Source organism: Sesamum indicum, linkage group LG10 (genome assembly GCF_000512975.1).
Source record: "Sesamum indicum cultivar Zhongzhi No. 13 linkage group LG10, S_indicum_v1.0, whole genome shotgun sequence".
Taxonomy (NCBI): domain Eukaryota; kingdom Viridiplantae; phylum Streptophyta; class Magnoliopsida; order Lamiales; family Pedaliaceae; genus Sesamum; species Sesamum indicum.
Window position 1 is genome coordinate 1,842,122 of NC_026154.1, and position 23,305 is coordinate 1,865,426.

At 30.4% G+C, this 23,305-nt stretch overlaps 2 protein-coding genes across 2 annotated transcripts; one reads left to right on the forward strand and one right to left on the reverse strand.

Moving 5' to 3' along the window:
- Positions 428-2,930, reverse strand: LOC105171620 (3-ketoacyl-CoA synthase 11). The gene is made up of 2 exons (XM_011092783.2): positions 2,136-2,930; positions 428-1,516 (listed from the first exon to the last, which is right to left on the reverse strand). Exons 1-2 carry the CDS (start codon positions 2,928-2,930, stop codon positions 737-739), a joined length of 1,575 nt encoding a protein of 524 aa, XP_011091085.1. The 3' UTR covers positions 428-736.
- On the forward strand, positions 19,997-21,501 carry LOC110012693 (uncharacterized mitochondrial protein AtMg00810-like). Its single transcript, XM_020697227.1, has 2 exons — positions 19,997-20,105; positions 20,573-21,501. The coding sequence occupies exons 1-2, from the start codon at positions 19,997-19,999 to the stop codon at positions 21,499-21,501; spliced, it is 1,038 nt and encodes a 345-aa protein (XP_020552886.1).

Genomic DNA, 23,305 nt, shown 5'->3' on the forward strand with positions numbered 1-23,305 from the left:
ATTCCACCTAGGCTTTGTTTACTTGGGTAGACTCGTCTCAATATCCGGCCTACTTTATCCAACTCGTCCCTTTACTTGCCAAATGGCCTGCTCCACAATAGTCAAGTCAGCCCGATAGAGCGAATTAAAACCCACTTGGACAACAATGCCCTTTCATCTTCTCCAACTCTCACGGATGTTGCCACCTCCTCCTCTCCAGGAATTTGGTAATCACAAGTAAAATTGGCTTTGGTCTGAGGAAAATAGAAGCAAACGGGAGACTATTTTAGATTGGATTGGATATCTGGCCCAATCCGAATAAGTAATTGGGGTGGGTAAGTATTGTAGTAAGATCACAATCTCCAAAAGCTGTCCAAGAAGAAAGGCCACTGTAGGTTGCAATCGCTTCCAAATAGCAGGTAGACATCTTCCTTAAATTCTTCAAATGTTATAACATCTTTAAAGGTCATGACATCCAATTCATATTCATATCTCTAAAAATAATGTAGTGACTTTGTGATTCCTAACACTCAACTGAACACAACAAATCTCTCCACGTTTGATCTGGAGGGAAAAAAAAAAAAAAAGAACACTGAAACGATTCATTTTACAATGGACCAGATGCTGCTGATCTTGTCCACATCGTCATACGAATGAATTGACACTATTGAAACGGATCCATCCAACAATTACACACTCGTGACACCTTTCTTGCAACGTTGTACGAAAGCAAAACGCAACCTTTGTCAACATAGTATCAAGCAAGAGTTGCCACTCTTGGCACCTCGACAGGAAACTCATCAATCTCATCCATCCAAGGGTTCTTCTCCTTAGCTGGATCTATCCGCCTCAACGCTCTCCATACTGCGCTATTACACTTGAATCCGGACCCGAACGCAATCTGCCACGTCCTGTCCCCCTTCCTAATCCGCCCTTTAGCCTCCGTATACGCCAACTCATACCACAATGAGCTGCTAGATGTGTTACCAAACCTGTACAATGTCATTCTTGAAGGCTCCATGTGCCACTTGCTCAGCTCAAGATTCTTCTCCAACTCATCCAACACTGCCCTCCCTCCTGCATGAATGCAGAAATGATCGAACGCAAGCTTAAAATCCGGTATATATGGCTTGATCTTCATCTTGAACACTTTTCTTGCAACTAATGTGACGAAGAAGAGCAATTGTTCCGACATGGGAAGGACTAATGGGCCTAGCGTTGTGATGTTGGTCTTTAAGGCCTCTCCGGCCACGGCCATTAGGTCTTTGGAGAGCGCGACGCCGACTCTTTTAGTGTCGTCCTCTTCTTGAAACACGCAGCCGTAGCTCTTGTCATCGGCACCTTTGTGGGTTCGGACTGTGTGTATTAGTTGGTATTTTGCGCGTCGTCTGTCTGATGGCTTGTTGGAGAGGAGAATTGCGGCGCCTCCCATTCGGAAAATGCAGTTGGAGACTAGCATTGATCGGTTGTTGCCGAAGTACCAGTTGAGGGTGATGTTCTCCATGCTCACTACTAGGGCGTAGGAGTTGGGATTCACCTGTTGCAAAATGGGTTGAGGAATTGTAAGTGTTAGAAAACAAGTGTATTTCCAAAGTCTTAGATTTTGAAGTGGTAATTACAGAGCAGATTGTAATGAACAGAGTTGCAATGATTCATTTGAAGATACTAATGAAAGACTTCAATGTTGTTCTGTTTCTATGGCTGTTGATCAGTCATGATTTTATCAAATGGTTTTGGATAATATATAAGATCAGATGATTTTATCAGACCGACTCCAGACAATCTAATTATGTGTTGGTTGATATTTTGAACTGGTCGTTAAAAGGTCACATGGGGAGAAAAAAAGTATACTTTCCCTTAAAATTCTATCATATACTCTATTTTATCTTATAAATTTTTAAGTACTTATAACATGTTGATACAACTAATAAAATCATCAATACATGTTGGAGGAATATTAAATTGTAATTATTAAAGAGACTATACCTAAGAATTTTTGGTCCCACGAAACTTAGCTGGACACTGAAAAACAGCCAACACGCATGTCCAGAAATTAAAACTGGGTGCCTAATAATTTCTAACTTCCAACAACTTCTAAATACAATAACAATTCCAAAAAAATAAATAAATAATAAAATTCAAACAAAGAAACAAACCTGCAAGAGCTGTTTGGCAAGATCAATTGATATCAAACCAGCACTGCACCCCATCCCTCCAAGATTATAGCTCAAAATATTACCCCTAAGTTTGTAATGGTTCACAATCATAGCTGAGAGGGACGGCGTCGGATTAAACAAGCTGCAATTCACGACAAGAATCCCAATATCCTTAGCCTTCACGCCCGTTTTCGCCAACAAATCATCGATTGCCCCGAACATGACCATCTCAGCCTCCTTTCTGGCCTCGGCCATGCATGGGTTGGCAGGCACGCGCATTAATGCTTCAGGAAAGTATGTCTTTTGTCCTAACCCCGATCGCTCCAAAATCCTCTTTTGAAACTCCAAATTCTCCGGAGTGAAAATCCCGGCGGCCCTCGATTTCTCCATGAACATTTCTTTACTACACATAACCTCGGGCTTAGGCTTGTAACACGCAAAGTCGACCAAGTAGACTTTCCTTGGCCTGGTCATGAAGTAGAGCGTGCCCAAGAAGACGATGAGGGCGGAACATATGACAACTGAAACCAGATTGAATTTGAGCTGGTCCCATAATAGGACAAGATCGTCTGTGGTGATGGTGGAGAGATGAACGGAGAGAATACCAAGTAAGGGAACTAGGAACAAGTACATAGCATGTGAGATCAAGTAGTGGTAGCCGAGTTTGACGTATTTGAGCCTGACTGATTGGAGGAAGTTGGGGAGATTGTTAGCCCCTCTACCTTCAGACGAAGTCGACTCGACCGAAATCTTGCCCGTTTCGGGTTGTTGTTTCTGCTCGTTTTCGTGTCCCATTGTTAGCAGAAATCCAATGTGGATAGCAAGAATTAGAGTGACAGAACGCACGAATTCGGACAGAAGTTATTGATGTTGGCCAGAAAAGAAAGACTTAGAATTGGTGGGAAAAGGTTGTAAGAACTTAAAGAGGATGTTGTGTGAATTGGATTGGTGAATATGGGAATGGAAGTACATATGTATTTAAAGAGAAAGGAGAGTGAGGGGGTGGAGAGGGGAATCCAACTACCCCAACGAACTTTTAAATGTAAGCGCCGCGACGCATTGAATTTTGCCAGACGGGGAAACAGCAGGACTTGGCGTAAAAACACGTTTCTCGATTGAAATGCGTGTACGTACACAGTTGCGAGTATGGGTATGGGCTGCTCTTGCCGGGTTCAGATTTGCCACTCCTGTGGCGGGCACCGTGTGCACGTAGAAAGGCAGCGGGGATAAGTAAATGTTGAGCGATAATAAATTTTAATTTGGATCGAGTTTAGCTTAATTTAATTAAGTTAATTATACATATAATATATTTATGTGTATAATTCAAGAAAAATAATAAATTACATGATAAGTATTTTATACGTGTTTATAATTGATTTGTTTCGATTAAATTTGATTTGGATAAAAAAATTTCGTGAATATATATAAAAAAGATTTATATTTTTATTTCAGGGGAGTAAATTGAGGAGAAATAAGACCTGAGATTTTTTTTTTTATTAGGTAACATGTTTTTTTTTTTAAATAAATTTTTCCTTTCTATAAGATTTCACGTATTTAATTTATTAGTCGAAATTTTGTTGACTAGGATTCATTATGTTTTATTAATAAGGATAATTGTATCACCCTCTCTTGAGTTTTTTCATTTTATTATTATTATTATCATTAAAAGGGTAGTGGAGAGGGCTGTGTAATTATGTTTGGTTACGGCTATTGTTTTTTTAATTAGTACCTATTAGTTTTTTTGTGGCTAGGCTTCATAATATATAATTAATACGGGTAAGTAGCAAGTGAAATATATAGTCAAATTAAAACCAGTAAATGTATTCAATGATTTACTAATTAATGCATCATTAAGTGTGGATGCCATCAACTATTAGCAGTGTTTAAAGTTCGGTTAAACTCACGGAACCGAATCGAATCAAAAATTCGGTTCGGACCAAAAACCAAACCAAAAATTTTGGTTTGGTTTTTTTTTTTAATTTTGATTTTTTTGTTCTTTTTTTTTGTCATCGTTCGGTGATCGAATCGAAAACTAATTTTTTATTATTTAAATTATATTAAATGTATTATTATATATTATATTATATTTTTATAGTAATATTAATATAATATAAAATAAATACATTATATATTTGGATATTGAATATTGTAGTTGTACACTTGTGACTTGTACTATTAAATTTGAATTTAAATTAAATGAATGAATTGTTATTGTATTCTTTTCTTTTGATTTTTAAAATTTTGAATTGTATTCATAAATATTCTTTTCATGATACATTGTATTTTTTAAATTTTGATATTTTGGTTGAATAAAATAAAAAAAAATACAATATATATACTTATTAAAAAAAATGTTTTTTCGATTTTAATCGAACCGAATCAAACCTTTTTGGTTTCTAAAATCTTCGAACCGAATTTTCAATTAACTGAAAATTTGATTTGATTTGCCAAAATGCACACCCTATCAACTATAAGTACATGAATCATATGTCTATTATTTTTCATTTTTCCTTTCACATATAATAATAATAATATTTTCATTTGCATTTTTTTATTTCTCATATTTTCTCATTATTTTTCACTTTTTTGCTCTCAATTTCTGTGTATCTGTCTTTTCTGATCAAAGCTCTTTAATAATTTCAGTAGAAAAAAAGTTATCATTGGCTATAATATTAAGAGTTACAATTAAAATTATGATAAATAATAATAATTATTATTAACTACAATTAAATAAAATTGATAGAAAAAACTAATTTTTTCATAAAAAAGAGTTATTTGCTATAGTTAAACCACTCTCGCAAAAACCACAACCAACAATGGTTGTATAACAGTGGTCAATAATTATTTACTATGAATACTTATTATTTACTATGGTATTAACTATAATGAAATATTATATTTGTTGTAGCGTCTCTTTCTAATTTTCTTTTTAATTATTTATTTTGGAATTCATTTAATCAATTGTAATATATATGGTTCCAAACTATTTTTTCATCATCAACAAAAATTGGGGTAACTTTATTTTTTCAATTTAATTAATTGTTGGCACAATTTTAAGTGTTCATGGGCACGCTTTCTATAATTTTCTGTAATTGTTAGTTTCATATTCAATTTTTTGATACATTTTTGGTTAAGTATTTATCAATTGTAATATTTGATTTATTCTGTTTCCTCCAAAATTCCGAATAATTCTTCATGGACGTTAGTTTTGAATGAGATGGCAGCATGCACAACATAGCAGCTGTTTATATATATATATATATAAAAAAAAAATGACAAAACAAAAACAATAAATAAAAATAAAATAATAAAACTTGATACTTGGTCGATTTTAATTAATTTTATCTCTTATTATCTCGTGAAAGAGGTGTTGAATAATTTTTGTGAGAAATTACAAAAAAAAATTGATTATTCTCTATCACTAAAAGAAATCTAATATTTAATTATTGCTAATTTTTATGATTAAAGATAAATAAATATAGCAAATAATCATTGATCAAAACCACGCAATAGTTGTTGACAATAGTTTTTGCAAGTGTAACTAAAACATTTATCATGACTAAAAGTCATGGCAAAACATTGAATATGGCTCATAACCATAGCAAAAATAGTCTCAGTAATAGAATAATTTAAATTTTTGCGTCGATTTTTATTTAATCATGGTTAATAATGAATTACTTACTAAAACTATCTTCATGATCAATTTTGACTATGGTTAATCAACATTCATTATGGTTTTACCTGTGACCAAAATCGATAAAAAAAATTGATTTTTTGCGACGACAGTAACAAAAAATTTGGATCATGCTTACACTCTAGTTGGATAAATTTTTGTAATATAAATATATTTACTTATGAAATTATACGTGTATTAATCACATTTTAATATTTGATGTATTAGATGACATATTATATATTTCGGGTATAATGCAATTTACCCAATTTATATTGTAAATGAACAAATTACTTTCCTATAAAAAAAATCGCAATTTACCCTAGTGATATTTCATTGTATTGTTGTATTTTAAAAAATATAGGAGAATAAATTACTAAAAAAAAATTTATAGAAAAATAATTTGCTCATTTACAATATCACATAAAATTACTTGCATTTTTTTTCTATATTTTTCTTTTTTAGTCATCTTTTACTCCCAAATTTCATTTAAATTTAATCTAAGAAGCACGTAATAAGATTAAAAATAAAATGAAAAGATACAAAAAGATATATACGTCATAAATGTTGTAATTAATGCAGAAAAAAGAATGAAGATTGACAAATTAAAAAAATGAAAAAAAGAAGGGTTTGACCTTTCACTGTATTAAAATTTGGGCAACTACTATTTCAAGCCTCCCTCAAATCGCTGTCAAATCATGAAATTTATGTTTGAATAGTGTGTGTGTGTATTCCGAAGGCCCATTCGAGTCTGAAAAATACACCATTCCATATCTCCATCTCATTTATTGCTCAGAAACGCCTAACTATCACCTCCCAACTCCTATTTATATTACTATCCATTGCTCCTTTGAATAATGAGACTTGGGGGATGAATGTTAGTGTCTTCTATGTATGGAATAATTACACCCCCCTCTCATAAATTACAATTCCGTTTCATAAATTTTGACCAATATATAAATTTATTTATTAAATAAGAATAAATATTAAAAATAATAGATATAATTTTTTAAAGGGTTAAATGTATTTGCACCTCTAAAGTATACAATCCTCGTTAATTACCTCCTTAAACTAAAGAAACCTTCAATTACCCCCCTATCTTTAAATAATCCTTTAAATTGAATAATAATCGACAAAAATACCTTCATTATTAATAATATAATATATTCACATTAATGCTCTCTATTGTTAAACATATCAATTAATTTGAAAAGTTTATTCAACTACTATGTTTATAAATTAATTAAGCACAAAGTAATTATTTCAAATTTGAGTGTACAAATAGTCGTATCGATATTTAGCAAAAGTTTAGAAATTCACTAATTTTAAGTTAAAGAAAAGAGAGTATTTTTGCATATTAAAATTTTACCCACTAAACCCAAAAATATTATTATTACATATATGTGTTCAAATCTTGATCTAATGTAAAAATATCAGGTATGGATATGAGTCATAACTATCTAAAAGGTTTGGGTCTAGGTATTGCACAATAATTGACAGGTTTAACGTATCGGACCTGAGGTTAAGTTAATGGGTGATGTAGTGTTATTACATGAATGACAAAAAAAAGAATCACCTCATTAACTCCCAAATTACCTCATTTGACAAGGGTGCCAAAATAATAGGTTAGATGACCACTTGCTATATTTCTGTCATTAAAATTATATTTAGTGTAATGCATAAACACAAGTTTATAATTTTTTTTTAATTTAAAAGTACTAATATCGATCTTATCGATATGTGATTAATTCAATATTAATTTATTAACATCATAAATGAATAAATAAATATTAAAGTCAAATTAATGATGTATTTAATTATAGAGAGCATTAAAGTGAATATATCATATCATTAATAGTCAAAAATATTTTTATCCAATTTTATTTAATTTAAAGGATTATCACAAAACTAGGGGGTATTGAGATTTTTTTAGTTTAGAGGGTAATTGGAGTGTCTGGCATATTTGGATTTTTTCTATATAATTTCAAAAGGTTTAGGCTAATTTTTTTTCTAAAAAAAGAATTTTGAGTTTTGTAAAAAAATAAAAAAAAATTAACCCACTCCTCTCAAACTAAAAGTTTAGAAAAGAAATTACTGAAAATTTGAAAGATGGTATTGATGATTTAATTAATTTGAATATTAAATTTTTTTTATTGTGTACTTTTAAGATAAACCGATTATGTATATTTGTGAAGCCATATTTGATTAAAAAAATAGATGTATGACATGCCTATCTCAATATTATTCATATTGCATATTTTAATTTTATAAAATATTGAGAATATATATAATAAAAATATATATTATATATAGCCATATCAATACCATATCGTATCTTAATTTTTCTTCTTTTTTCATATCGTCATGTCCGTATCCATACGTTACAGCGTTAGTCATTTAACTCATTCTGTCGACATGTCTGTTTGCTAGAATGTTTTTGTTGAACTAAAATGTTTTTTTCTTATTTTTTAATGGTTGAGAAGTTTGATTTATTGGTTGAAGATAGTAATCAAAATGCTCCACACAAAATGATTGTAAAAAATACATATAAACTCTGTGATATTAAAATAAGTAAATAATTTTTTTAAAATAAAATATTATTTTAAAAAAAAAAACTAACCCCCGAGCGGTGGTGGAAACCCTTCCCTGTTCTCATTACTCCCTTTACCCCGTCGCCGGCCCTCATCCACACCCTTCCTCAGGAGCCCTCCCCCAGTCGCTAGCCCCCCATCCCAGGAACCCTCTCCCCAACGTCGTCCCCCAAAAACCCTTACCCCACCGTCACCACACCCTTCTTATCGTTCCCTCATCGTAGCTCCCCGCTTAAAATGCCTCAAACTTCCACCTCCACCACGCCTCCGATGCCTATTCCTCCCTGCGCCCATGGTCGCCACCGCCCCTTCCCCAAAAACGCTTCCTCATCCAACCCACCCCCAACCTTGGAAACCCTTCCCTTGTGGCAGCCCCCTGCTGGAAATGCCTCACACCTCCACTTCCACCACCCCTTCGATGCCTATTCCTCCCCACCCCAATGGTTGCCACCGTCCCTCTCTTTCTCTCGCTCTCTATTTGTATATATAATTCTTTTTCTAAAATTTATATAAATATGTTTTATGTAAAAATATAATTTTAAATTCAAACCATTGATTTGAATTAAAATAAAATTTGGGCCAATTGATCTATTAATTAAATTTGAACCTTATATCTAAATCAAATCAACTGTTGTTAAATAATGTTATGAATATAATTTATAATTTATAATTTAAAATTAAAAAAAAAAGCCACGTGCATTTTACAAAATCAAATGAGAGAGTAATGTGCCTTATTTTAAAAAATATATTAATATAATTTGATTTTTTATTTTATGAAATATTTTTCTCATTTCTGATATCACATGAGTTTTGTATGCATTTTTTTGCAAAGAGATTAGTTGGTATGATTGAGTGGCAACACAAAAGTTTTCAAGCGAGCAATTCTCTGGGAAGAAAATAGCGAAAGTAGTTTGAGTGCCTGAAAGTTTGTTCCAAAACGTGGAAATAGTGTTTCCCAGGAGAGCAAGAGTTCTCTCGAAAGTCACGGATACTTGTCTAAATTAATGATGAATATTGTCACTATCTGTATTTCATAAGTATTCTTGAGTTAATAACTCAAATTTCTTCACATTAATATATAACACAAATTACGAGAGGCTCGGCAGAATATTATCATAATTATAAATATTTTCTCATTAAAATTATGACCATCTAGTTATAAATATCTTATCATTTCGTTAGACGTCTTTCAATTCATAAGGTATTTATAATTTTTTAAATAATAAAAAAATATTGATAATAATTTGAAATGATGTGGGATACCTAAACTCATCGAGAACACTTTTATACTTTTCTCTATTATTAGTAATTATTCAATAGTTACGAACATAAGTTTAGATACTTTATGACAAATTTTTAATAGGTTTTTTGTCTCATCATTATGTATATATATATATAGAGAGAGAGAGAGAGAAAGAATTAGTTTAATGCAATTTACCCTACTGTGATATTGAAAATGATCAAATTACCTTTTTGTAAAAAATAAATAACAATTTACCCCTATGTATTTTAATAAATATAGCAATTTACCTCCCTACCTAAGGAGGTAAATTGCTTCAATTCAAAAATATAGAGAGGTAAATTATAATTTAAAAAACACAAAACGATAAATTACTATTTTATTTTCTTATTTTTCATAACACAGATAGATAAATTATAATTTCCTCTCTCTATATAGATAGATATATAAATTAGAGAGGTAACCTACCTATGATGCAACTAAAACCTGCATGCTACTACGTTCACACTAAAACAGAATTTTAAATAAACAAAGTGTATTGGGTAGTAACCTACCTCCATCCACAATCTCACTCATGTATATATATATATATATATATATATATATATACACTCCTTCCAAAAGTTGGTAAATAGATACAAATGTTAGAGAATTAGGCAAGAAACATCATCCACACGAAATCTTTACACATATAATCTGTTGGACATGCACATGCACATGATTAGTTTAACAATTATATGAACAATGCTACTTGCCAATCTTCTTGGCTACTATTTTCACCAAATTTCTCATGCATGCCCACCTACTTCTCATCAACACCCATTATTCCTTCACATTTGTTCTTATTTATACTTTTTTTTTTCCCCATAAATTTACAAGCCTGATTAATTAAATAAAAAAAAATCATTTTGATGTTTGTATCATGCTTTCATGTAAATGTTAGGAAACTTAAAAAACATTGAATTTCTGTTTTTTAATTTATGAAAGAAATTATTTTCGATTGAAAATTTCAACTTTGATAAGTAGATCATCACATAATGACTTCACGTATGCATATTGCCACTCACCTAACTTAGGCAAAGTTTGGTCAACCAAAAAGTATGGGAGTAAAATGCGAGTTGTTTGTGTGTCATATATATACTTATTGATGACGATGTTTACTAATATTATATATATTTTTTATTGACGTCAAAATCAATTATAGTATCAGGGCAGGTCGAACTGAGCAGATACATATATAAATTTGTTCATATCGATTTTAATACTGAGTTAGGTTGGTGAGCATTGTTCGAACAAGTTAAGTAATGGGGACACTAAAATTTCTTGCAAGTTTACATATATCAGAACCAACTAATGAGCAAAGAAATTATGTAAGTGTTAATTATTACACTCTTTTCATAGTAAATGTGAATGGGATTAAGGTATTGAAGAAAATATGGATGTCCCAATTATTTGTTGAGCGGCGTAATAAGTTTCATTTAAATAAAGTGTAATATTGTGTTGTTTATATATATATATATGCTTGCGGTTATTATTGAACAGTTGATGAAAATGAAAGAAAATGATCAAAGTTAAACTATTATTATGTGCAATATGATCTTATGAAGAAAGACAGCAAGTCAACTACCTTGGAAATGAAGAACATTATGCTTTACAAAAAATTATGTCTAAAAACATACTTTAGTTGGTGTTGGGAAGAAGCAAAATTGACAAGTTTGGTTTCTTCAAAAGGAGAAAATAATTAAAACAAAGGTATTTTTTGTATTGTATTGACCTAGCTTTCATGTGCAGATCTCGTAGGCAGATCCAAATGCACCTAGACAACATATGAAAATAGGAGCTACCCTAACATCGGGAAAAACAATTCTCAAAGAATATATATATATTAGGTTAATTATATTTTATTATTCGAATTATTAAAAAAAATTATATATGAAAAAGTGCAAATTTCGCAAAGTTGGGATGGTAAGTTGACACAAAAATTTTTTGAAGAAAAAGTGTCAGAACGGATATAGTTCGAATAACAAAATGTAATTTACCTATATATTTATAAGATATGATGGATTACATTAATGGTATTTTCATACTTAATAAGACTGATTAAATACATTGATAGTTGTAAATCATGAAATAGATTAAAAAAAAAAAGATAGATAGAATAAATTACTATAAAAATATACTGTGAATATATATAAATTGAACAATATTACTGAAGAAAATTAACGCAATCGTAAAAGAAAGTAACAGAATACAACAAAATAATTGAGAACAAAAAAATATACTATGAACTTATGTTCTCTTTATTATTTGAATAACTTCTACTTACGAACAATTTTTACATTGATCGTTTCTATCTTGGTTGTCGGGATATTTTCATCACCAAAAATCTTGATATTCCAATATGATCAAATTAGTGAACTTGCCCATTTGAAATGATATCATTATTTTTGTGGAAAATTGATGTCCAAATCCAAATTGATTTGTTTTCGATTTTTACGTGACATCAGTACAAATTCGGCCCAAACCATAAAGTGGTCCGCCCAGCATAAATATTGTACGAGACCTCACTTACAAAGATTAGGGCTCCATTAGCCATATCTTATTATCCTTTTATTACACTAACCATGTATATAATCCTTATTTTTTTAGTGTAAATATTACTCTTCATGTAAATTTGTAAAGTTTAAAAGTAAATGTAATTTATGTAACACCTCTTCATGTCTCTTCTACCGTAGATGTGTCATTAATTATTTATACTGATAATTTTATATACAATTTATATATCGCTATTAATTATATATTGCAAAATCAAAATTATTGTCACTTAATATATATATATAGATATTGTGATAACTTTAAAATTATTATTTGATATTTTGTCATTAATATTACACGTTTTAAAGTTTTTTTTTTCTAAATACAACTGAATTAACTTTTGATTTTACTTGTCTTAACCTCTACAATAATATTATTAACTATTAAAAGTTAATTTTAATTAATTAAATGTTATTATTAAATAACAAGTATAAAATTATAATTCAAAATTTTAAAATAATTATTAATCAAATTTTAGAACTTAATTGCGTATTAAGTAATACTTAATTACCAATATTACTATTTTCAATGTGTTTATAGGCCTCGTTTACTTCTAATATTCAATTAAATTGTTTGATAGAACTATATTTAATTAAATGAATAATTAAAAAAACTTGAGATTGTTTATTAATTGATTAATTTGGTGTATAATTATATTTTAATATTAAAAATTAATACAATATTTACTTGATATGATAAACTTGTATTAAAGGCTAAATTACCTTGTTGCCCCTCTTCTATTTTTAAGTCCATTTGAAAAATCCCAATTGCATAGGTAATTAGTTTAAGATTAAGATAAGTTGGCACATTTTGTAATATATACTGTTACACGCACATTTAGAAAATTTCAAATAAACAATCGGAATCATCAAATTAAATTAAAATAGAAATAATGGATGATAAATTACATAGAACTTTATAAACCACGTAATTAAAATAAAATTACAAGAAAAAATTATTCATTATTACTAAATAATCACATGAAAAATATTGTTATAGTAAAAAATTCTAAAATAAAATCATCAATTAAAAAATAAAAAAATAAAAATTACCACCATAATTGTGAAGATAAATACAAGTAAAGAATTAAGGACAAAAAGGCATTTTAAATTCTTGTCCAATGGCTATTATTATCATGATAGATCAACCTACCAAGAGTGATGAAATGTGTTATGGAACTTCTATAAACAACAAACTATTCTATATTATTAAGGTTATACAGATTAATCAAACAAAATAAATGTGACCATCGAGAATTAGCTGACAAACCATAGGGAGAATAGTAGAGTGGGGTGGGGGGCGGCGCCGGCGGCGGAGGGGGGGCATGATGATATGAAATGCTGACCTTGTTTCTTGTGCTCTGCAGGTCCCTACTTGTCTTTAAACTATTCAAAAGACATTGCAAGTGGAGAGCTTCAACAGTAATATGAGTGTGTTTTTAACAGTAAAAGAGGACAAAAAACAGGTCAAAACAAAAAAATGACAAACGTTGTTGCGTTGATGGGCTGAAAACGAATCCAAACAAATCAGTACAATGTAATGTTATTTGTAGAGCTGTTTTATTATTATTATTGTGTTGTGATGTTTTTTTAGTTTTATTTTCGGTTCATTTCAGAATGGATCGAATTATATTCAATTTTTGGCTTTATACAAAAATACCATATTTTAGTATTTTTATCTCACTTAGTATAAACACACATATTTATAATTACATATAAAAAATATAATTTAACAATAAACAGTGACTTTTGTCTTCCAAAATACAACATTGAATATATAACACTATATATGTATAAATATATATATATGAAAGAGGCATGATTTGACAATAAATATTGTTTTGTCCCTCAAATCACGATATCCAATATACAATACTTATTTTAAACTATTTTAAATTATTTTTAAAATAAATCTAAACATGCACATCTCCAACACATATTTATTTATATATAATTTTTTTTTATCTCCATAAAACACAACAAAACATTCAAAAAATGAACCTAAACACTATGGTTGATTCTTGGGGATTAATATAGAAATTGCTTTGCAGCCAATAGAGCTTCACCAATTATACATAGATGGAGCATATTTTATACTTTGTCTAGTAATTAAACCCTTTTTAATCTTCTCATAAATTTCTTATCCAAGTGCTCGCGACAACTTCTACTTTTATAGATGTGCTTATTGTGAATAAAATTGAAAGCAATAGAAAAATTAAAAAAAGGTGTTTGAAAATTTGATAAAAAAAAATAAATAAAAAGCTAAGTAAATTTCAATGACTATAAAAATACTTAATTGACTTTTTCGTTAATAACACCTTACTTTATATTTTTCGTTAGTATAGACATAATCTCGAATAATGTAGTGAATATAAAATTAAAAACTATGAATAGTGTAAATTTTAATAGTGTCAAGTAATTCTAATTATCTAAAAAAATTCAATGTCAACTTTAAATGTGCGGAACTGAAAAAGAATAAATTTGAATCAAAATTCAATACTACAAAGAATATTAAATGTTAAAATTTGAATTATATTTTGTCACATAGTGATGAATTTCAAATCTATCCAGTGTGAAGTTATTTAGATTTTTTCTTCTATATTCAGTCTTTACTCTTTAAATTTAAATTGTTCCATCCAAACATCGCCAAAAATTATATTTGGGTCGATGGATTTTAAAGTAATAAATATTAAATTTTTGGTGATAATTTTTTTTAGTTGATTTTAAATTAAGAAAATTCTGAAATTTTCAATTTAATCATTTTACCCGATGAATGCAGACCACACTATTACTTGATTATCTCCGAAAGGGAAAGAAGAAGAATGATATTTATAAGTTTACAGCACTTTTCCACATACAGACTATTAGATCCCAATACAATAATTTTAATTTAGATATGTTGCGATTACAATAGTGATGGTTCAGTCTTTTCTTTAATTGTTTTTGTCTCACTACAAGATTTTAATTGATACTTGTCTATTGAGAATATCGGGTCGGGCAGCGGGTTATGACCCGTATCTATAACCCGGACCTGAAAACTCATACTTGTAGACCGTTGATTTATACATCATTGAATTAAGATGATAACACGTGACAAGATACGAGTGGACCTCTCAGGCACTATAAATACCATACGTTCAATTCATTTATAATAAGACATTAATTATTCTCTTATCGCTTTAGACGCTTCAGTTCACGTTTCTATTTCTATTACCTCGATCTCGAAAACCTCACTGACTTAAGTATTTGAGGGTTTTAGCTGGGTACCTCCCAGCAAGCCTAACGATCTGCTCTCTTTCCTCAAGTTCACATATCCTTTCGAGAATGCGAGATGATTGACAACCTGCTATCTGGATCAAATAGAAATAATATTTTACACTATATATCATTTGTTTTAAATAGTTTTGAAATAAATAGTAAATATGCAGCATCTACGAATCATTATATTTTAATTAATTTATGTTGAGATAATAATATACAAATTAGAAACTTGTAAACATTTTGTGGCTTTAATTTTCATGTGGAGCTCCTTCGATATGGAGTAGTAATAAATAATAGGGTTAATTATATTTTGCCATTTGAATTATAATCGTTTTGATATTTTAGCATTTAAATATTTTTTTATGTAAAAATTTTTCATCTTAATTTTACAAAATTTTGCATTTACCATTTATAACTATTTTTCAATCAAATTTTTCGTCAAAAAACCATCACATGGAGTGGACATGTGGTATTTAAAGGTCATGTGATGTGATATTTTTCATGTATGCACAACATGTGATGTTTTTTCAGTAGAAAAATCAACAAAAAGACAATCATATATGACAAAATGCAATTTTTATAAAATTGAAATGATAAATTAACAAAACAAAATAATGTCAAAATATAAAAACTACAGTATAATTCATATTTCAAAATGTAATTTACCCTAAATAGTAATAGAATTTCCTAGATTACATATTTGCCTGTTCACCTGTCACTTGTCTATATTATTATTTTATTAATTTGCGTGCACCTCGTGCACCACCAATTATTTTATTTTATTTCCTTAGATCTTCTGGATGACTTTTGGCATGACAATAGAGGTGTTACAATTCTTTTGGATAATCGATTGAAAATCAATTAAATCAAAAATTCAGTTTTTAACGAATATTGAACTGAAAAAATTCGATTTAATTTTTGGTTATTTTTATTAGATTTTGATTATTTAATTTGATTTTAATTTTATATGCCGGTTGATCTAATGGAATACCAATTTATTAAAATTATATATAAATATATTATATTATGAATATATAAATATAATAAAAATAATATATAAACATTAAATATCTTAATAATTTTATAGTTAAGACGTAATTAATTATTATAATTATTAATAATTTATAACAAATAAATTAACATTACCCTTTTTTTTATAATTTTTGGTTAATTTTGTACAAAAATTGAATCGAGTCAAATTACCAAACCAAATCAAACTTACTAGTTAAGTAAAATTTGAAAAGTTGAATAAGTTAGTTATCTTATGAGTTGAACGTTATTTTTTGGATCATAAAAAATAACAGTAAAATTATCACTTTGTGTCTATAACACTTCTTTTCTTTAAAAAAAATGCAAGCAACCCTCTTGTCAAACTACAACATTCAGCTGCTACTCAACTTGCTGTCTACCTCTATCCACGTTAGCAGACTTGCAGGCAAGAAGATCATTCTCAGTTGTACAGCAATGAAGATGAAGAAGTCGTCTTCTAGAGTTTCAGCACTTTTATTAGTAGAAATACGTTTTTCTCCTATTTGTTTTTCATAGAAGTTGTTATTATCTTTATAGTCACGTTCACGTCTCTATTAGTAGTATTGCGTCTTATAGTTAGTTGTAGTTAGTTATGTTTACAGTTTTTATAAGAAGGGTCTCCTTCTTCGTTGGAATGTACTGAGAAACTCTGCGATTCTTCTGCAATATATGATTTGATTTTCTTTCTTTACAAAATGGTGTACATCATCTATTCCGCTGCAAATTTCACATAGTATCAGAGCCATCATTGATGGTCTCTGAATTACCTTTATTTTTCAACCAAGAAAACCAAGACTGATGCATTCTTTATAGCAAGAAGCATTAAAACCAAGAAATCAGGAATAGCTGAAGAAATGGAAGCATTCAAACTGCAGCCGAGTGATAATCCAGGATTATGCCTCGTTTTTACACTGCTGGACGGGACAAATTTCCTCTCATGGAGTATATCAATAAAGTTGGGATTAAGATCCAAGACAAAACTCAGTTTCATCCAAGAAGACAACAAGCCAGAAGAAAATTCCAAAGAAATGGGACAATGGGACAAAGCAGACTCCATGGTTACTTCATGGATATTAAATTCGATTTCACGAGACATTGTTGAAAGCTTCATGTACACAAATACTTCAAGGGAGCTTTGGATTGAATTAGAGAATAGGTTCGGACAGAGCAATGGTCCGATGGAATGCAGATTAAAGAAAGAACTCAATAGCTTATCTTAAGGTTCATTAATTGTTTCTGCATATTTTTCAAAATTAAAGAAATTGTGGGACTAATTGGCAAGCATTACATACACACCTAAGTGTACTTGTGGAGCAACAAAGGAGAATGCAAACATTAAAAATTATGATCAAACCATTCAATTCCTTATGGGATTGAATGATTTCTATGATCATGTTAGAAATCAGATTCTCCTAATGGAACCTATGCGTGTTGTCAGTAAGGCATATGCAATGGTGTTAAGAATCGAGAAACAAAAGGAGGAAGCAATGGAACCATCAAATCCTTCTCAGAATATGGCGATGCAGGTATACAAGAAACCTGATTTTCAGAATAACTTACAAAAGAGAAGAACCTTTCAAGATAAAAGACAATTGCTATGTAAAGAATGTGGAAAATAAGAACATTCCAAAGAATCTTGTTTTGAAATCCATGGGTATCTTGAGTGGTACAAAACACTCATGGATCAAAGAAAGAAACACATACTTGTATCCAACAGAGCAGCTGCAGCTATAGAGATCAAGAATGAAGAAAAGAGTGTTGTTGATGGAGATGCCATCACTGAAATGCTCAGAACTGAGTTCCACAAATTTCTTGGAGTACTGAAAGCCTCAAACTCTGACCATAACAGACAGGGACAGGTATAATTTTTCAGGTAAAACTACTGATCACAATCTACCTAATTCTGAAAAATTTGATGAATGAATTATTGACAGTGGCAGTACATCTCATTTGTGCAAAGATAACTTTGTGTTTTCTGATAAAAGCACTAATCAGAATAATGTCTATGTTCATCTTGTGGATGGAACTAGACACAAGGTTCAAAGATCAGGAGATATAAAGTTAAATGGCAAACTAATTCTCAATGATGCTTTGTTTGTTCCCAGTGTTCAATTTAATCTTCTTTCTGTCAGTAAATTGTGTAAGTCTTCTCCTATCAAAGTTAAATTTCTTGAATCTTGTTGTGTCATGCAGGACCTCAAGACTAGAGAAGTCATTACAGTGGCAAAATTAGTAGAAAAACTATACATCTTGAATGCTCAATCTTTTGACAGAAAGAACATAGATGATATTCTTCACAAACACAGGGAATTGGGCCTTCATACTTCACATATTTCCTTAGACACTTGGCACAAAAGATTAGGACATTTGTCCAAGAATGTATTTCTGCACACTGGTTTGTCTAAGTATGTTAAGAATGAAGAATTTACATGTGAAATATGCCCACAAGCAAAACAGCAAAGGCTTCCCTTTCCTGTAAGCACTACTGTTTCTGAAAGTTGTTTTGAACTTATGCATGTAGATATATGGGGTCCTTATAATGAATTTTCAATATCTAGATGTACTTACATGCTTACTTTAGTTGATGACTATTCTAGATGCACATGGACTTATCTTATGCAACAAAAGTCTCAGACCACAAAAATATTAAAGGACTTTCATAAAATGATCCTTACTCAATTCAATTGTAGAATCAAAAACATAAGAAGTGATAACGAATCAGAATTTTTGGTAGAACACTGTCCAACTACATGCACATATACTCCACAACAAAATGGTGTCGTGGAAAGAAAACACAAGCATCTTTTACAAGTGGCTAGGTGTTTAATGTTCCAAGCTAATCTTCTAAAAATGTTTTGGACTGAGGCTATTCTTATTTCTACATATATGATAAACATAACACCTACCCCCTTGTTGAATTGGAAAACTCCTTATGAAACACTTTTCCATAAACCTGTAGATTACTCTTCACTTAGAACTTTTGGATGCATGTGCCTTGTTACTAATAATGCCCCCCATAAATCTAAGTTTGATGTTAGAGCTATGACATGTATGTTCTTAGGCTATGCACCCAACCAAAAGGGTTATAAGGTGTATGCCTTAAAAAGAAAATGCATGATGATCTCTAGAGATGTCACTTTCCATGAAGATACTTTTCCTTATATTGATAAGTCTAGTGATCCTATTTCATGTTCATTGCCCATTATTCTTGCTGAAAATGATACTGAAGATATAAGAGAGCATGATGAACCAACAATTACAGAAAATAGCATAAATGACAGCCAAACTAATGCACCTGTTGCCCTCAGGAGATCCAATAGGCAAATCACACAACCTGTTAAATTTCAGGATTACATATGCACTTATATAGAAACAGATACTGATATGCCTCTTGTTGCACTATCTCCTCACATACATGAATCCTTTCTCACTGCTGCTAACAATCCTAATGAGCCTAAACATATAAAGAAGCTATGAAAGAACAGGAATGGATAAAAGCAATGAAAGATGAAATCAGGGCTCTAAAAGAAAATGAAACCTGGGAAATAACTAGCTTACCTAAGAATAAAAAGGCTATTGGCAGTAAGTGGATCTACAAACTCAGACTCAAACAAGATGAATCGATTGATAGATATAAAGCAAGACTTGTTGCAAAAAGATATAATCAAATAGAGGGTGTTGATTATTTAGATAGTTTCTCACCTGTAGCCAAGGCTGTCACCATATAATCCTCCTTAGACTTACTGCTACGCATAACTGGTACCTACATCAATTAGATATTAATAATGCCTTTTTACATGGATTTTTAAGGAAGATATCTATATGGTTCCTCCTGAAGGGTATGTGATTCATAAGGATCATGTTTGTAAGTTAAAAAGATCTCTATATGGGCTTAAAAAAGCCTCTAGACAATGGAACAAATAGTTTACAAGCCAATTAGAAAAGTATGGTTTTAATTAGTCTAAATTGGATCATTGCCTGTTTACAAAACTTACTGAAAAAAGGATTGTTCTGTTTGTTGGTTTATGTTGATGATGTATTACTTGCAGGACCTTGTCAAGAGACTATTAATGTTATCAAAAATCATTTACATAACCTGTTTACTATTAAAGATATAGGAGAAGCCAGGTTTTTTCTTGGCTTAGAAATCTGCAGGTCCAAAGAAGGGATTTTGGTTTCACAAACCAAGTACATACATATCAGTGATGTGGGGGTGGAGCATGGGAAAGCAGTAAATACACCTCTTCTAGCAAGATTTAAACCTGGTAGCACAGACAGTGAACACCTGCAGAATCCAGAGCCTTACAGAAGGTTGCTAGGGAGATTACTATATCTGGGATTCACTAGACCTGATATATGTTATAACACTCAACAATTAAACCAGCATATGCAGTACCCTAGCAAATCCCGTTGGGAATCAGCTCTTCACATAGTAGGGTACTTGAAAGGAACAACAAACAAGGGACTCCTCTTTAATTCTGAAGATAGTTTTGATCTTCAAGCTTCCTGTGATGCTTATTGGGCTAGCTGTAAAGATACAAGAAAGTCTCTCACAGGATATTGTGTGTTTCTTGGGAATTCCTTGATTTCATGGAAAACAAAGAAGCAGTCAACCGTTTCAAGATCATCTACAGAAGCAGAATACAGGAGTATGGCCACCACCACCTGTGAATTGATTTGGATTTTCAACCTATTGCAAGAGTTACAAGTGCATTCACCTACACCTATTAAATTTTGTTGTGATAACGAAGCAGCATTGTACATAACTGCAAATCCAATTTTTCATGAAAGGACAAAGCACGTGGAGATTGACTGTCATATAGTCAGAGACAAATACAAACAAGGATTCATCTTGCCATTGCACATCTCATCTAGATTACAGACTGCAGATATACTTACCAAAGCTCTACCAGGACCAAAATTTGTGTTTCTTAATTCCAAGTTGGGTCTTGTCAATCTTTTGACAAGTACCACTTGAGGGGAGCGTGTAAAACTACAGCATTCAGTTGCTGCTCAACTTGTTGTCTACCTCTATCCATGTTAGGAGACTTGCAGGCAAGAAGATCATTCTCAATTGTACAGCAATGAAGATGAAGAAGTCGTCTTCCAGAGTTTCAGCACTTTTATTAGTAGAAATACGTTTTTCTCCTATTTGTTTTCATAGAAGTTGTTATTATCTTTATAGTCGCGTTCACGTCTCTATTAGTAGTATTGCGTCTTATATTTAGTTGTAGTTAGTTATGTTTACAGCTTTTATAAGAAGGGTCTCCTTCTTCGTTGGAATGTACTGAGAAACTCTGCAATTCTTCTGCAATATATGATTTGATTTCCTTTCTTTACAAAATGATGTACATCATCTATTCCGCTGCAAATTTCACACCCCTGTGATATTAACCACTATGAAAAAATTTAACGATTCACCTCCCTGTCCAGAGAAATAAACTGTTTCATCTATACTAATATAAAAAGAAAAACCACTCAATACTCATAAATGACAGTTAATGCCACCACTGCACTAATTTTTGTGAAGTAAAAAAAAATGCACTTCATGATAAATAACTAACATATTCAAATTTTTAAAATCTATATTAATTAATTATTATTTTTTATTTTTTTCTTTTGATTAATGTAATGCACTGATTTATATATTTTACTCTTATTTATAATATGTTTTAACCATAAAAGATTATTTATTATATGCACATAGCAAGCCGTACCACAATGGCTAGTTTTAAATAACACAGGGGAACAAATTATCATATTTTTTTTTTACAGATGAATAATTTACTTATTTACACTATCAATAGAACGATAAATTGCATTTAAACTGTTTTTCTTTGTAATAGTACGTATAGATTATGTATGAGTTTCAATTCCATGTAAAATGCGATAATATTTTCTATTTTTTTCTTCCTTTTTATCATATTGAGGGAATTTTACTAACGTCTCATATTCATTTTTTTAAAGTTAAATTCAGAATTGGGTTAAATTTGAGTCAAGCATCGTAGAATTATATAACGCGCAATTTGACAAGAAGATTTGAGGTGCAATTTGACATTTGGCGGGGCGACAAGAGGTATGGGTACGGGCTCTTTTATTCGGGTCGTATTTTAAATTTAAGAGGATTTGTTCCAAACTCGACTTGTTGTCATTCTTAATTTTGACTACCAACTCTCTACTTGAAGCAAAAATTAGCTCATTTAATCCAAATATCTTTAGAGTAAATATATTACATAAACGAAACTGACAAAAAAAATAATAATTTTAATTTAAAGGGGTTGTGTGCAATGCATGTTTTAATTGTAAATTCGTAATTAAAAATGCTAATTAACTTGATCGGTTTGAATCATTGATTCAAATATTTTAAGATTTAATTCATTGATCTATATCAAATATTTATGTATATACATATATATAAGTCATCTTCTACGCAAACAATGAGAAATATTCACACAAATCACATGTGCAAGTTACTATTAATTTCGCAAATCGTAAGGTCCTGTGAATAAGTTTGAGTTGATGATAAATTTGTGTTCTATTGAATATGTGAGTGTTTATCTCATTTTATGTAAGTATTAATCTAACCTTATATGAGTTTATATTTATTGCAATTTGTATTTTCTTTTTTTTTTTTTTTTTGTTAATAATAGATTTCAAAAGATAAGAATCATAAGATTGCTAAAATTTCTTGTAACTTATATGGAGCGGCAATTTCATAAATTGATTTTTACAATTTAGTCCTGTATATTTAAAAATTTTGCAATTCTCATCAATTGATGCAA